Source organism: Rhagoletis pomonella, unplaced genomic scaffold, assembly GCF_013731165.1.
Source record: "Rhagoletis pomonella isolate Grant_MI unplaced genomic scaffold, Rhpom_1.0 Rhpom_scaffold_00003, whole genome shotgun sequence".
NCBI lineage: Eukaryota > Metazoa > Arthropoda > Insecta > Diptera > Tephritidae > Rhagoletis > Rhagoletis pomonella.
Genome location: NW_023458557.1, coordinates 52027187 through 52041094, shown reverse-complemented (window position 1 = coordinate 52041094; position 13908 = coordinate 52027187). Strand labels below are relative to the sequence as shown.

The window sequence follows — 13908 nt, the reverse complement described above, 5'->3', positions numbered from 1 at the left end:
ACTGGTCAAAATATCGCACTCCTATTATTTTGTGGACAACTGTATGTTTGTATGGATATATTTATGATGAAGCAAACAAACGGGCTTCGTTGATGTACTGATATGTATGTACTTATGGACAGCAATGTTTTCATGTAGGTACATATGTTTGAATGGTTGTATATCGTTACCTTAATATAGAAAGGCCCGAACTCATATTGTCGCTGAAATACAAAAAGCCGTAACTAAGTAAAAATCCAAAATTCCCTTTTTGATTGTTTATGATGCATTTCATCGAATTATAAATCCTCACATCATTTTAAGCAATAAAAAATTTAAGTCAATTACGGCTTTTTTGCGTTTCAGCGGCTATATGAGTTAGGGCCTTTCTATATTAAGGTAACGATATTATTAAGGTAACGTACGTATGTACATATGTTTGTGTATTAGAGTCCAGCGCAAGTGTATTTGCAGCATTTCGTTCAATAAGTACTCCTTGCATTGTACTCTACTCCCAACACATCGTTACTCTTTTTCCGCATACATACACTACTTGGCGTTGAGAGAGTAAATACTTGACGTACTTGCTATTACTCCACCAAAGTAGGTACTCTACTTTCTCGCATCGCGTACGAGAGATATTTGCTGCTGCCAAAAGGGAGTAGCAAATCTACTCTCTGTATACTTGTAGTACTGTAAGTACTTGCGTATTAAATTTCAATTCTGGTTGTTAGCCTACTAGTTGATATCGTTTGCTGCGCTGGTCAGTGAAATTGAAAGAGTAAAAATAGAATATGGAAATTGACGATGTAAGGAAATGTTTACGGCCTTATTTATAAAAAATAACGTAGATTTAGACAGTTGTTTAATGTGACATTTTCATAAAACTTTTGTATTCAAGCAGCTTTTTTAATCTATGTATGTACTTAAATTTTTATGAAAGTATTATTTCTCGTTTCTAATTTTCTATAAAACTATTTGCAGTCATTAACCAACAAATAAGTTGTCAAAAACAACAACTTAAGCAATGCTGCTATACGAAATAAAATTATTAGTGGCAAATCAAAATTTTGAAAAGTGCCGATTTTCACATTCGATAGTTGGACATGGTAGCGACGAGATGGATGAGCATTTTTTTCTTAAGAGCTGAATACTGATTTAAGAAATTTTTTATAGAAGCAAATTTGTTTTCCATTTATTGTGCGTAATTTTATATGAATTTTTAGTTTTTCTTGAGAGCCTTTACAAATAAAAAAAAAAATTTCGAAATATGTACATTTATACATACATACGCAGCCATATAACTTGATTTCAATAGAAACGAATTTTAATTGGGCACGTTCAAAAGGCGCAACAGCTCAGATCAACTGAATAGTTACGTGTTAGATGATCGTAATATTTTTCTGATCATTTGAGACAACATGTTGGTGTGTACCTTTGAGAGTTGAATTTGACAGCTAATGTATGAAGTCGTTCAGAAGACGCATAACGATCACTGATTTTTTTAGCAGCGGTTGCGCTAATATGAAATTGAAATTTTCACATCAATTTGCGCTATCTTCATACCCATGGTTTCAATTGTACGCGTATCGTCAGGGTTTTCCCCACAACTTGGTTTTGCTGCAGTGAAGCGACAGAACAAGTGACGAGAAAAAATATATGCGGACACTTATATATGTACCTATGCACATATGTATGTATCTATGCACATACATACATATGTACTTAGGTATGTACCCTGTAGGGAAACCCCGAACTGGTGAACCAAATTTGTAGTTCCGTACTAGATCTTTATCGGCAAAAACGAACCAGTCCGATAGTAACTAGATCGGTTCCAGTTCAAAAGCAGCGATATGTGGTACCTTTAAAAAACAATTTTAGAAATCTGTATCTAAAATGACGAATTTAGAACTGGTTCAAAACTATAGAAAAAGGGACGCAGAACGAACTAGATCTAATCTGGCGAATTTTGAACTAACTCGAAACTACTGAAAAAGGGATGCAGCGGGGGCTTGTTTACTTTAAATAGATTTTTGCTTGGCGGGTTTTTCGTTCAACTACGCTTACAGTCTGCACGTCGCAGATGCTTTTTCATAGTTTGGTAATACAAAACTAAAATTTGTGTTAACATCTTAACATTTTGGGAGCTTCTGGAATATAATCAATAACAGTCAGCACCTCTGCAAATTCAGCTACAGCCAAAGGTATGTAAACGTGTTTTAAAATGCAAAATTTAATTTACATTCATTCAAACAAATTTGATTTCAGATTGAAAATACCTTTCTCTGCAAATAATTAAAAATTGCTACCATGGTAACCCAAAAAGAAAACATCTTGTTACTTTTTTCGTTTACAACTGGTTCTGAACTATAGAAAATGGGGTGCAAAGCGAACTAGATCCCATATGTCGCATTTAGGGCTGTTTCGGAACTATAGAAAAGGTAATGCAGCGGGGGACAATTTCCAATTCCTATGACATCGCCGTGTTAAATTCGCCAGTTGCTTGCATGCAAAAGAGATTTATCGCGAACTAGTAGTGGTTCTAAATGTACTAGAAGCGCACCAGTCCAAAACTAGACATTTTCCCCACAGGGTATATCAGCATTTTAGTTGAAAGTACGTTTTGCTCGTCGCTCTCTTCATCGCTCCACTACATTCCTGTCCTTAGTTTTATTCAGATACCACAAATGTACGATCCAGAAAATTCTTCTATCATTCTTGCCACAAACGTATGTTTTCTTCGAAAATACTCAAGTACTACCAGTAGAGTACTCTACTGTCAAATACCTTTTACTCGCAGTAGTTGCGGAAGGCAAAGTAAATATTCTACGCGGCTTGCTACTGATCGGTAGTTTAAGTACGCTTGCAGAAACTGGTTTATGCTTACTCACACTTGACCCGAACGATGAGAGTAAAGGAGGCAATATATTTGCGCGGCGATCGGATGTCTTGTTAGGCTGTATAAATGGAATTTCGCAGGAGTTTATTGTGTATGTACGTATGTTTGTGTACATGTATAGATGCACATATGTACTACAAACGAAAACAAATCTAATAAGCTGCTCGTTGATATAAGTTGCGATCCCGTACGAGTCCGGACTAGTCAGAAATAGTCAGAATCAGTCAGATTTTACTGGAAATCGATCCCGTACTCGGTTCTCTGACTATTGAGAGGACAAAAAAGAGAGTAAATACGGTTCTCTCTCTGTCAGAAGTTACCAGTTTTAGTCCGAGAATTTTTTGCTGGTAAATTCTGGTAAATGTGTCAAACGATCAGCTGTAGTGTGTTTGGCAGCCAATTTGTAAACAAAAGAAAAGTGCACTCTGCTAATTCATGTTGAAAAGTATTTAATTACTTGTTTAAGTGGATTCTAATGAATTTGAAAATATATTTGGTTATTTACATGTGTGACCTGAGTGTGTTTACATACAAAATAAGCAAAATTTTACACCCAAAATTTGGAGGTTATGTTGAAGTTGACAGAAGTTACCATTTTTTACTAGAAAGCGATCCCGTACTTTTCAATGTTACTCTCGCTCTGAGCGATTTTTTATTTTTTGACAGTTTTACTAGTCCGAGTCCGAGGAATACGGGATTGCACCTATAAATGCGAACTGTACTGATTGTCAAAAATTATGTGTTTGTTGTACGTTTGTTCATGTTTGTCATTGTGCGTGTAATTTTCTAGAGTAGTTTTGTGCTCTTGCTATCTCCTTGTATTAACTCGTCCTTCGTTGGTATAATCTGATGAACATATGTATGTGAGGATGATAGCAAGGCCAACTTATATAAGGTAGTGTTACAGGAGCAGTTGAAATTTTCGCCCGATGTTTCTTAAAGAAAGCCATAAACGTAGCGACCGTTGGTTCAACTTGGTGTTGTTTTGCTCTAGTTTGCACCGTTTGTGGGCCTGTTGAATGAATTTATGTCTTGGTTGTATGAAAGATCAAAAAATTTGGATTTGCTGGCAAGTTGTACAACTTATTGCTACATTAATGGCCATGTTGTACAAACTCATTTAATTTGCGTTTATTTTGTACACTAAATAACCGAAAATGGATAACTCAGCCGAAATAGGTACGCGCTTTCGTTGAATTTTTTAAATGTAAGTCGAAACTATGAAATTTTTAAAATGAGATTTTACAATGACACTGCTCGCAAAATTGCAATGTTTGGGGGCAAAACGTCCAACTTGATTGCGGATTGATTTGAACCAACGTTTTCGGCTTGCATTATGTCAAAAGGATGTGTTTGTTGTAATTCATTCTGTCATTTACTACTATCGATTTGAGTAAAAACTAAGTGCGTAAACTCTATTTTGCGTTAATTGAAATCATGAAATGGTGTTCATTCATTCAGTTTCTACTCAAACGCATGAAATGATTTCATGAATTGGCCTACGCATACATGTGATACTTATGCTTTTAATTTATAAGGTAATTTTATGTTTTTATACTCTTGCTACCACATGAATATATCGAGGGCTTATATTCAATACCCTCTATCTACAATTTTGATGAAAATGAGTTTTTGATGGTAACGTGAGCTCTTATTTATCCTTCAGCCATGACAATAATGCCAAACTTAAAATTTTGCTTTTATGGTATTATATTCTCATTTTGAAAAATCCACTATCTGCAATAACATTTTGTTACAAAAGCAAAATCCTCTATCTACACAATTTTGCTGGAAAATCGTTTTCATTACCATTTTTTGTGGCAGGTCAAATAAAGACTGGGTTAGTTACATGTGCCGATGCATGTATGTATATGTTCCGGTAAAATCCGATCTTAGGTCAAACTAGTTTTGCCCAGGCTAAACTTGTTCCACCTAATGCGATGTCCAACCGAAACCAAATCTTGTGGACTGCGTAGCTTCAGTTGGACTGATGATGAGAGTTACAAAAATAGTTTATTCTAAGATCGGGTTTGGCCGGTAGCTTACAGGTATATACATGTCCGCTCATTTACTACAATAATTTCATAACTCAAAAAATCAAAACTCGAGAAAGACGGTTTTAAAGTTTTGAATTTACATATACGCCGATACTAAAAATGAATTCATATTTTATTCTAGTGCGATTCTGGTAAAGGCCTGTATGCAGCTCTCAAGAAAAGCAAAAACTCCATATAAAATGGCGTACAAGAAATGGCTAAGAAATTTTCTTGAGTCAAATTTCCTTAAGGCAGTACGCAGTTCTTAAGAAATTTACTACGCTTTCTACTACGGTTTTCTAAAGTTTTTTGTGAAGAAAGAGCATAAGGCAACCCAGTTTTGCAACAGAAATATATGCCCGCTCCATTATTTCTTGAGGAAAGAGTGAGGCAACAGGCTGTGAAGTATCAAAAAATGTCAAAATTCCTTGGACACACACGCGAAATAATGGCAATTTTTTCTTGACTGTTTTCTTGAGAGCTGCATACAGGGCTTAATCGATACAGCTTTGATATTTTTACACGAAATAGAAGAAGACGTAGCGATAATTTCTGCATACTCAACTCAAAATTTGTATTTTTTGGATTATGACACTACTAAAGTAAATGAGCGATGTGTATATGTTTATTTGCCTCCACTTGGTCCCAAGATTCTCACAATTTTCTCTTACTCATATCTATTTAAGAGTTTGACCAACCATCTCTTCGATGACAGGCAAAAGCCCTGGTGCAGACAAAATCCCGTACCCCGTTCTAAAAAATCATCCGTATCCCATCAAACATAGAGTCATTAAACTCCATAACTACATTTTATTTCAAGGGTTATATCATCAAGAGTGGGAAACTGCTATTATTATTCCTATTGCCAAACTAAATACGCTAATGATATTTTAATTTTTTCTAAGACTAAGGACTTGACGCAAGTAAAAATTAGTTTTTCTAACATACTAAACGATCTAATCAATTGGTCCAAATCTTCAGGAGCTCAGATTTAAGCTGAAAAAGTAATTTTTTCACATATGCAGAAAATACAAATAAATACATACATCCAACCCTCTCCTTGTCTAACACCCCTCCCCTATACTGATACATTGAAAATATTTGGAATGATTTTTTACAATAAACCTACTTTTAAGCAGAACTGTCATTATGTAAAAGTTGACTTTGGGCTCGTAATTTATGGACACTGCGCAAAAAAACATCTTAAATTGCTAGAAACACCTTACTATGTAGCAGAGGAGAAAAAGCATCCGTGCTAAAGCTATAAAATATAAAAGCTATCTCTCACGTCGAATCCTGCTTTCAACAAAAAAAACTGATGTAGCAAGCAATCACCTTTATTTCGTATATTAAGCTACATCAAAGAATTCGACATCATCCGATGCTTACTAAAGTAAAAACTCTACCGCAAGGGCATTTGCCCAGTTTGATACTCATAAATTACCTGGGAGCTTATTTTCACAGACGGTTCCAGATATGGTGGTAACAAAAGGGCTGGGTGTTACAATTGTCTTCAGTGCTTTTCCCCCGTACTGCTCGGCATTTACAGCCGAATCAGCTGTACGTTTCGCCTCGTTCCTCATCTGAACGGACAGTAAACCAGCCAGCGAATCCTCTTTTAACAGTGCTAATGATTCTCATATAATTTCGAAATCACGTGAAATACTCTTTTGACACAAAAACACATTAAACGCATTAAAATCTTAGTTTAACATAGTATTTACGTCTAAAGAACTGACATTTTCATTATTCTGCAAAACCCTCTATCAGCAAATTTTTCTATATAAATAGTTATAATTCGAATTGCAATAACCTCTATCTGATCTTTAAACTAAAATTAAATGAATTAAAAGTAAAAAACTAGTTTTAGTATATTGCGTGAATATTTAAGACATGCGTGTGTACTTAAAATTATTAACACTTTTAAAAACAGCTGCCAAAACAGTTTTTTTGCTCTTCTGAAAAATTGAGTTTTTGCAGATAGAGGGTATTGAATATAAGCCCTCGATATGAATTCGTAATAAATATATCGAGCCCAAACCGCCTAAATAACGTAAGCGACATTTTTTTCGAAATTTTATTTTTGATGCAGAAATGCTCTAGGAATATTTCTGCATCAAAAATAAAATTTTGAAAAAAATGTCGCTTACGTTATTTTGGCGGTTAGGGCTCGATATATGAATTCGCCTTGGAAGATAAAAAGCGAGTAAGAATAAATGCCGCACAATGGAATTTGTCTTCTTTCAATTTAAATAAATGCATTTTGCAAACAAAAGTGCGTACGTTACTTAGTGCCTTGGTAATGGATGCTAGAAGCGCGAAATCATATAAGGCGGTGTTATCGGAAAATGAATAAATAAACTATATGTATATCAGAAAATTAATAAGATGAAATGAAATTATTGTTTGATTTCTAACCAAACCTATGTATGTAACTCAATCGCCTAATGGTTTACCGAACCGTAAACATATGTTTACACATCCAATTTCGTGAGTAGGTACCTGGTACTCACACCTCTTTTAAGAAGTTTCACTTCTATCATGTGTACGGTGATACACACGCATTTTTTTTAGGGTACCGGGACTTTTTGAGAGAACTAGAATACCTATGAGTGGTAGCCTATCTAAGAATTTGGTTGAAGAACGATCTAACTCGGAATTTGTTTTAAAAACGTCTTATCTTAGAACTGAAAATATGTTGATATAGGGCTTTTTTGAACTGAATTTTGAGATAGGGCTTTCTTCAACTAAATTCTGAAAAATTTTCTCAGATAGGGCATTTTCGAACCGGCTGCCTGGACAAGGCTGTCTTCCACTCATCGGTCGATATGCACACAATTGCCCAGTAGATAATTTCAGGAGTTAAAAACCCTTCCGAAAGGCTTTCCTGAGAGTCAAGAGGCCTTCCACTCTACATTCTTTTCTCCTTTCTTTTATGTATGGAGTAGCACAAATTGAAGGGCTCCTTCTTTCGCTACCCATAGAAGGCCTCCCAGAAGGGCTTTTATAGGACGTACTTCAGAAGGCCTTTTGGAGGAGTTCCTTTAAAGTTGCTTATTTATTTTATAAAAATCATAGGTACATCTTTGAAGTATTTGCTTAAGGTTTATATCAAATATGTGTTATTGCAACTTAAAAGCTTTATTGAAATTCATTTGTAATGCTAAATAATATAAATGTATGCATTCGCAAAATAAATATTACCGAGAAATGTAAAGTTTAATATCTTCTTCATTCAGATAAAGAAATAAGATGTGCAGCAGAACATTTTAAAAATCCGTTGAATGAATGAGGCTCTAATATGAATTTTACATATATATGTGTGTTGGTGTTGGTTGAACGAAAAATGACACTGAAGATGGCACAATGCCGAAACCGGTTTGTCTACAAACCAAACTTGACAAGGGATGACGGAAATTCGTTCCAAAATAAATCATATATATATATCATTATTTCATTAAATATCAAGCTTTCTATATTCAGGGCAAATCCAGTAATCCTGACATATCCCCAAACTATATTCGTCCGGAATAACGAAATAGTACTGTATACTGATTTTTCTTTTAAAAATTGGCAGGGTCCAACGTCATTTTTGGGATATAGCTTGTTCACCATTTTTGCTTAGAATGGAACGTACAATTTGAATATGCCATACACTTTTTTCGAAACTAAATTACTCCGCCCTAATGTACATGCAGTCGAAACTAGATTTGTGTACATATCGACACCTGAATGGAAGGTCGACCTATCGCGGCAGCCAGTTCGAAAACGCCCTATCTCAGAAAACTTTTCAACAACAGCCTATCTCAGAATTCGGATCAAAAACGCCCTATCTCAGCACATTTTCAATACATTTTTATTTATGATTGGGCGTTTTTGAACCGAATTCTGAGATAGGGCGTTTTTCAATTAAATTCTGAAGCAGGGCGTTATTGAAAAGTTTTCTGAGATGAAGCGTTTTCGAACTGGCTGCCGGGATAGGTCGATCTTCCAATCCGGTGTCGATATATGTATATGTACATATGTAGCTGAAAAGAAGGGCCGTAATCTATTGCATCTAATTATTTTTTAAATAGTATGCAGTCTTCTTGTCCTTGCTGCTGATGTTCGAAATCAGCCTAGGTATATTGACTTTCGTGTTGAAGGACAAAGGTTGGGTAAGTCTATTGCAGCTTTTATTTGAAATTTTCTTGTTACTAAATAAAAGGTTTTATAGATAAAAGATCAAGCAACGGACGGATTACGGGCCTTTATCATACATTATCGCGAAGATCCAGATCAACAAAATCTCATCGATTGGATACAAGAGGATTGGCTGCAGTGTTGTGGCATCGATGGCCCCAAAGATTGGGATAGCAATAATTATTTCAATTGTTCATCGAGTGCGATAGGCAGCCGTGAGGCATGTGGGGTGCCGTTTTCATGCTGTCGTCGACGGCCGACGGAGTTAATCAAAAACAAGCAGTGCGGTTACGATGTGCGGAAGGAAGGATATGTAAGTGGTATTGCAGATAAAGCTAAGAAGGCATTTCTTGTAATTAACGTATTACTGTTATCTATATGATTAATACTTTTCTAACTGATGCTCACTAACTAATCCGAAAATGATTTGGTTGTCTGACTAATGCAAAAATTACATGATTTACATTGAAACTGGTGGTGGTGTTAAGCCGGTGGAGAGACATATCTATGAGCGCGGCTGCCTGCGAGCTGGCGAAGATTGGCTAGAAGCACACCTCATCAGTGTGGCATCTTCGTGCATTTGTATACTAATTGTGCAGGTCCTGTTGTCTATATAGTGCAAAATTTCTTACATTGTATATTGTAGTTTTATGCGTATAACCTGCAAAAATCGTTGGACCATGTAGTCTTTTTGTGGTACATTGGAGTACTTACAAAAGTGCTCCTCAGGGGCGACATGTAATTTTTTATTTTTATTTTTGTTTTTGGTTTTTATTAATTGCGAAAAAGCATCTACAAAAGCGTATAAAAACGGAAAAATATATCAACAATGTCATTGTTAATATGTTGGAGCAGTTTTGTGCTACTCTGATGTAATTCAGAGGACATCGCAATATTAATTGGAGCGCATTTTTTATATGAATTGTGGTTAATTTTCTAGTACTCCTTGACTCTTAGGGAGGACTCTTTACATACATGCATGGAGTAGTCACGATTTTTGCAGGGTACATGCTAGGAATTTTAAACCCGGGATCCCGGCCTTTTTAAGGTCCCAAAAATCCCGGGATTCTTGGCAAATAATCTCGGGATTTTCGGGATTTGTAATTTGCACTGATGGCAATAATAGAAACTCCTTTTATTGACTAGTATTGGCTATATTTATTTTTGTATTTAATAATTAATATTTTTTATAAATATCTTGTTCATCAAGATTCAAGTTTTTGGTGCAGAAGTATTGAAAATGTACTTTTAATATTTTAATCTTGAAATTTCGCAATATTTGTTTTTGAAAAAATTACATGTTAAGGGCTTGAATAAACTCGATAACATCCTCCAATTTCGTCATTCTAACTTTATCAGGTTAAAAAATTACATATTCGTACTTGTGAATCCAAATAGTGTTTTTTTTTTTAATTCAAAAGAAATTTCCTCTTATATTTGGTACCCATATTTTTATTCTACATTCCATTGCATTTTTTAAATAATTTTTGGAATCAATCATATCTTTGAAATTACAAAATCCTTTAAAATAAATCCTGACGTCTGGGAGAAAAAATAAAAACGCCACTTTAAATAAAAAAGTAGGTTTCAAACTCATTTATTTATTATTTATTTTATTGGTAGGAGAGCTTCTCAAACAATATAGAAGCAATTTTTTCGATTTAAGTTGTTGAAAAGTAATAAATATCTAGATCCCGGGATCCCGGGATTGTGATAACGACATCCCGAAAATGCCGGGATCGGAAAAAGCTGAAAAATTAACATCCCTAGTAAAGAAACATGTATCTATGTAGTAGTTGCAAACTTGTTTACCTTTTATATTTGTTTTGTTTGTACAAGATGATTTTTTTTTAATTTTTCTGTGTTGTTCCTTTTTATTTTCGTATTATCCTAGAGTTTTGAGATATCCAAAATCATTTACGAAAAAGGCTGTGTACAAGCAGGTGAAGAATGGATTGAGCGTAATTTAATTATAATTTCAACCAGCGTTATTGTACTTATTTTTGTACAGGTTTGTTTTATTTATTACCTTTTGATTTGTCTCAGCAAATACACTCCGATTTCCACTTCATTTAACTTGAAGTAAAATATTTAATTTCATTTGTTTCTATTACAGATACTTGGCATTTGCTTTACTCAAAATTTGCGCGCAGACATAACTGCTCAGAAATCTAAATGGCACTGACATTTACCTTCTTCAGCGGCATCCAATAGTGCGCCGCTCCCGCCTATTGCCATTTAGGATATCTGCGAGCTTAAATACTAAGTATGAGTATAATATGAAAACGTATATGTGAATATGAGGGAAGTAAGAATTACTAAGTAAACTAGTTAAACGGTTAAACGTAAGCTTTAAATTTCCAACTATGCTTGAAATGTGAGTTACATATATATGTACATATATACATGCCTACAGTAGCCAAACATAGAAACCTAAATAACGGACAAGAGCAAAATACATATACACAATTAGTAGATTAAATTTTATACTATAATTATTATATATTTTTTGTAATTTTATTACCATTAGCTACGTCTATTTTCTAAAACTGCTGTTTTTGTTAAGACACATGGCATGTTCGGAGTCGAAATAAAGTCGATTCTTAAGTTAGTTTCTGCTTTCTTGGCCGATATTTCATTGAAAATTGTGTCCAAAAGCTGCAACTGACTTTAGTGTCGACTGCAGTTTGGTTAGAAATACGCCCTTTGAATACTCAATACAAGAATTGATTTTTCATCTCATACTTTTCTACTTTGCAAACCAAACTCAAATTGCAGCTGTGATAACTCTTTTTGTCAGCTTTGATCATTCTCATATTATTTATAAACGAAGCAAAACTCATCTGACACTAAACAATCAAACTTAAACTATGAAGCACACAAACTATGGTATAAAAAATATTAAAGATACATATGTAAGTAATATATTTTTCCTGAAACATTTTACAGTACTTATATAACTTTAAGTACCGCATACTGTAACCTGATATATTTTTTGTTGCACTTTTAACAAAACGTAAAAAAGAAAGATGTTAGTCAAGCGTACATACATACAAACGTACATATTGCATAAATGAATGTATATTTTGAATACACTCGTCCTTATGTTACTTGAGCGTGTGTTCAATACTCTGGAATAACAAAATGCGCTTTGGTCCAGCTAACTATTTATCAGCCAAGTCAAGTAAAGACTAATTGTGTAAACTCTCTATTCAATGTAAAAGGCTCAAACAATTGTAAGTATAAGTCGTATCATTAATTAACGAATCGTAAAAATCTATTTCTTTTTTGTGAGAGCAGAATAAGTGAATTATTGTATGACATTCCTTTTATACACCTGCAACTACAAGTATACTAAATTTAAGTAAATTTAGTCAAATATTTGTAAACTAATTAATTTAACGATTTGTATGTAGTAAAGTAATTATTAGCTAGCTATACGTACATATTTATAAATGTAGTCAATAACACGACTAAATTGGAGGGAAGTTTCTCTTATTATGTATTCACATACATGCATATGTGTTTGCAATAAGCGGTTGCCGCAGCGAAGTAAATGAGAAAATTTCGCATAAAAACTGTATATTTTTTTTTGCATCATTAGCACGCGCACCACAAATTGAAGTAGAATTTCAGGAAAACCTTCGCAAGAGAGATGCAAAAACAGATAATAAAAATTTAATATTTTGATCTATTTATTTTGTTTAACTTTTATTTGGCATTTGAGTTGCTCTGAAAATTTAAATTTTATAAAGTAGACGAACTTCAAAAAATAAAGAATGGCCGCGAATTGAGCGAACGGTTTTACCATGTTAGAAAAAAGAAGGCAGTTTCACTTAATGACGTTTAAACTATGTTCACATATCAATATTATCCCAATCAAAGCTCGTTTTTTAATCACCCCGTTTACATAGGCAAATCTCAGATTATTAGCCGTCAAATTTGTTGTGGTTGTTATTCTCACATCTCAAGGAAAAGTTATGTTTCTTCTCTGTGCCACCGTGATCACGTTTTTATGCTATAATAAGCAATATAAATATATTTTAACTTAACATTTTATTAAAAATACCTTTACAAACCTCTTTTCATTGATAGCGTACATTTTTGTTTACTTTTACATTTGGCATTTCTCCTCTTTTTTGGAAAAACAATCGATAAAACTAGGTGGACACCGAAAAGTTATCGGTTTAATCTGAGATTATTTTATAATTACAGATTAACAAGGGACGAATTTTATATGGCTAATCTCTTGTTATAATTACAGATTAGGGTGTTAAGCTCGAAAATGAGGATAATCTACTTACATGTGAACCTAGTATTAGGAACCAAGTTAGCCATTTGACTTTTGCTGGGATTATGATATTTTCCATGATAAAAGCATAGTAAGGTAAAACCGTTCTCTCAATGCGTCGGCCATGATTTTTTTTTGAAGTTTGCCAACATTTTAAAATCGTATAAAATTGCGTGTAAAAAAAGGAATTGTTCAAAGTTGTTGTTTGAGTTTGAAAATGAGAATGTGTGTGTGAGTTTGTGTGTAAAATTTTAAAATTAAATTGCTTGCAAACGACAAGAATTTGAAAAATTTTTCTCAGCGGTTCTACCTTCCTATTTTTGTATCATGATATTTTCATCAAAATCATCGTATATACTTACAAGTATGGAATCCTATGCCCCTTTTTGTCTATTCTCTTTCTAACAGCGGACGTGCCTGCCAAACAGCGGACGTGCCTGCCAAACTGAAAAGCATGATGGCGGCAGTGTTTGACAGGCACGTTCGACGATGCGAACGGCAATGGAAGGTAAGAGATGGAA

General features: G+C 34.2%; 1 protein-coding gene across 6 annotated transcripts in view; it reads left to right on the top strand.

Annotated features, from left to right (window-relative positions):
- Window positions 1-12790, top strand: part of LOC118735293 (tetraspanin-5) — a 33082-nt gene extending 20292 nt beyond the window's left edge. For 2 of the 6 annotated variants that reach the window (XM_036464958.1, XM_036464957.1), the window contains 4 exons: window positions 8991-9071; window positions 9131-9409; window positions 10991-11107; window positions 11213-12790. In XM_036464958.1, the coding sequence (XP_036320851.1) occupies window positions 8991-9071; window positions 9131-9409; window positions 10991-11107; window positions 11213-11281 (546 nt within the window). In that variant the 3' untranslated portion in view covers window positions 11282-12790. Of the gene's footprint in view, window positions 1-8990; window positions 9072-9130; window positions 9410-9584; window positions 10136-10990; window positions 11108-11212 lie in introns of those variants that run through there. The other 4 variants (XM_036464963.1, XM_036464959.1, XM_036464961.1 and 1 more) reach the window with 4 other exon arrangements.
- Window positions 12791-13908: the final 1118 nt, after the last annotated feature.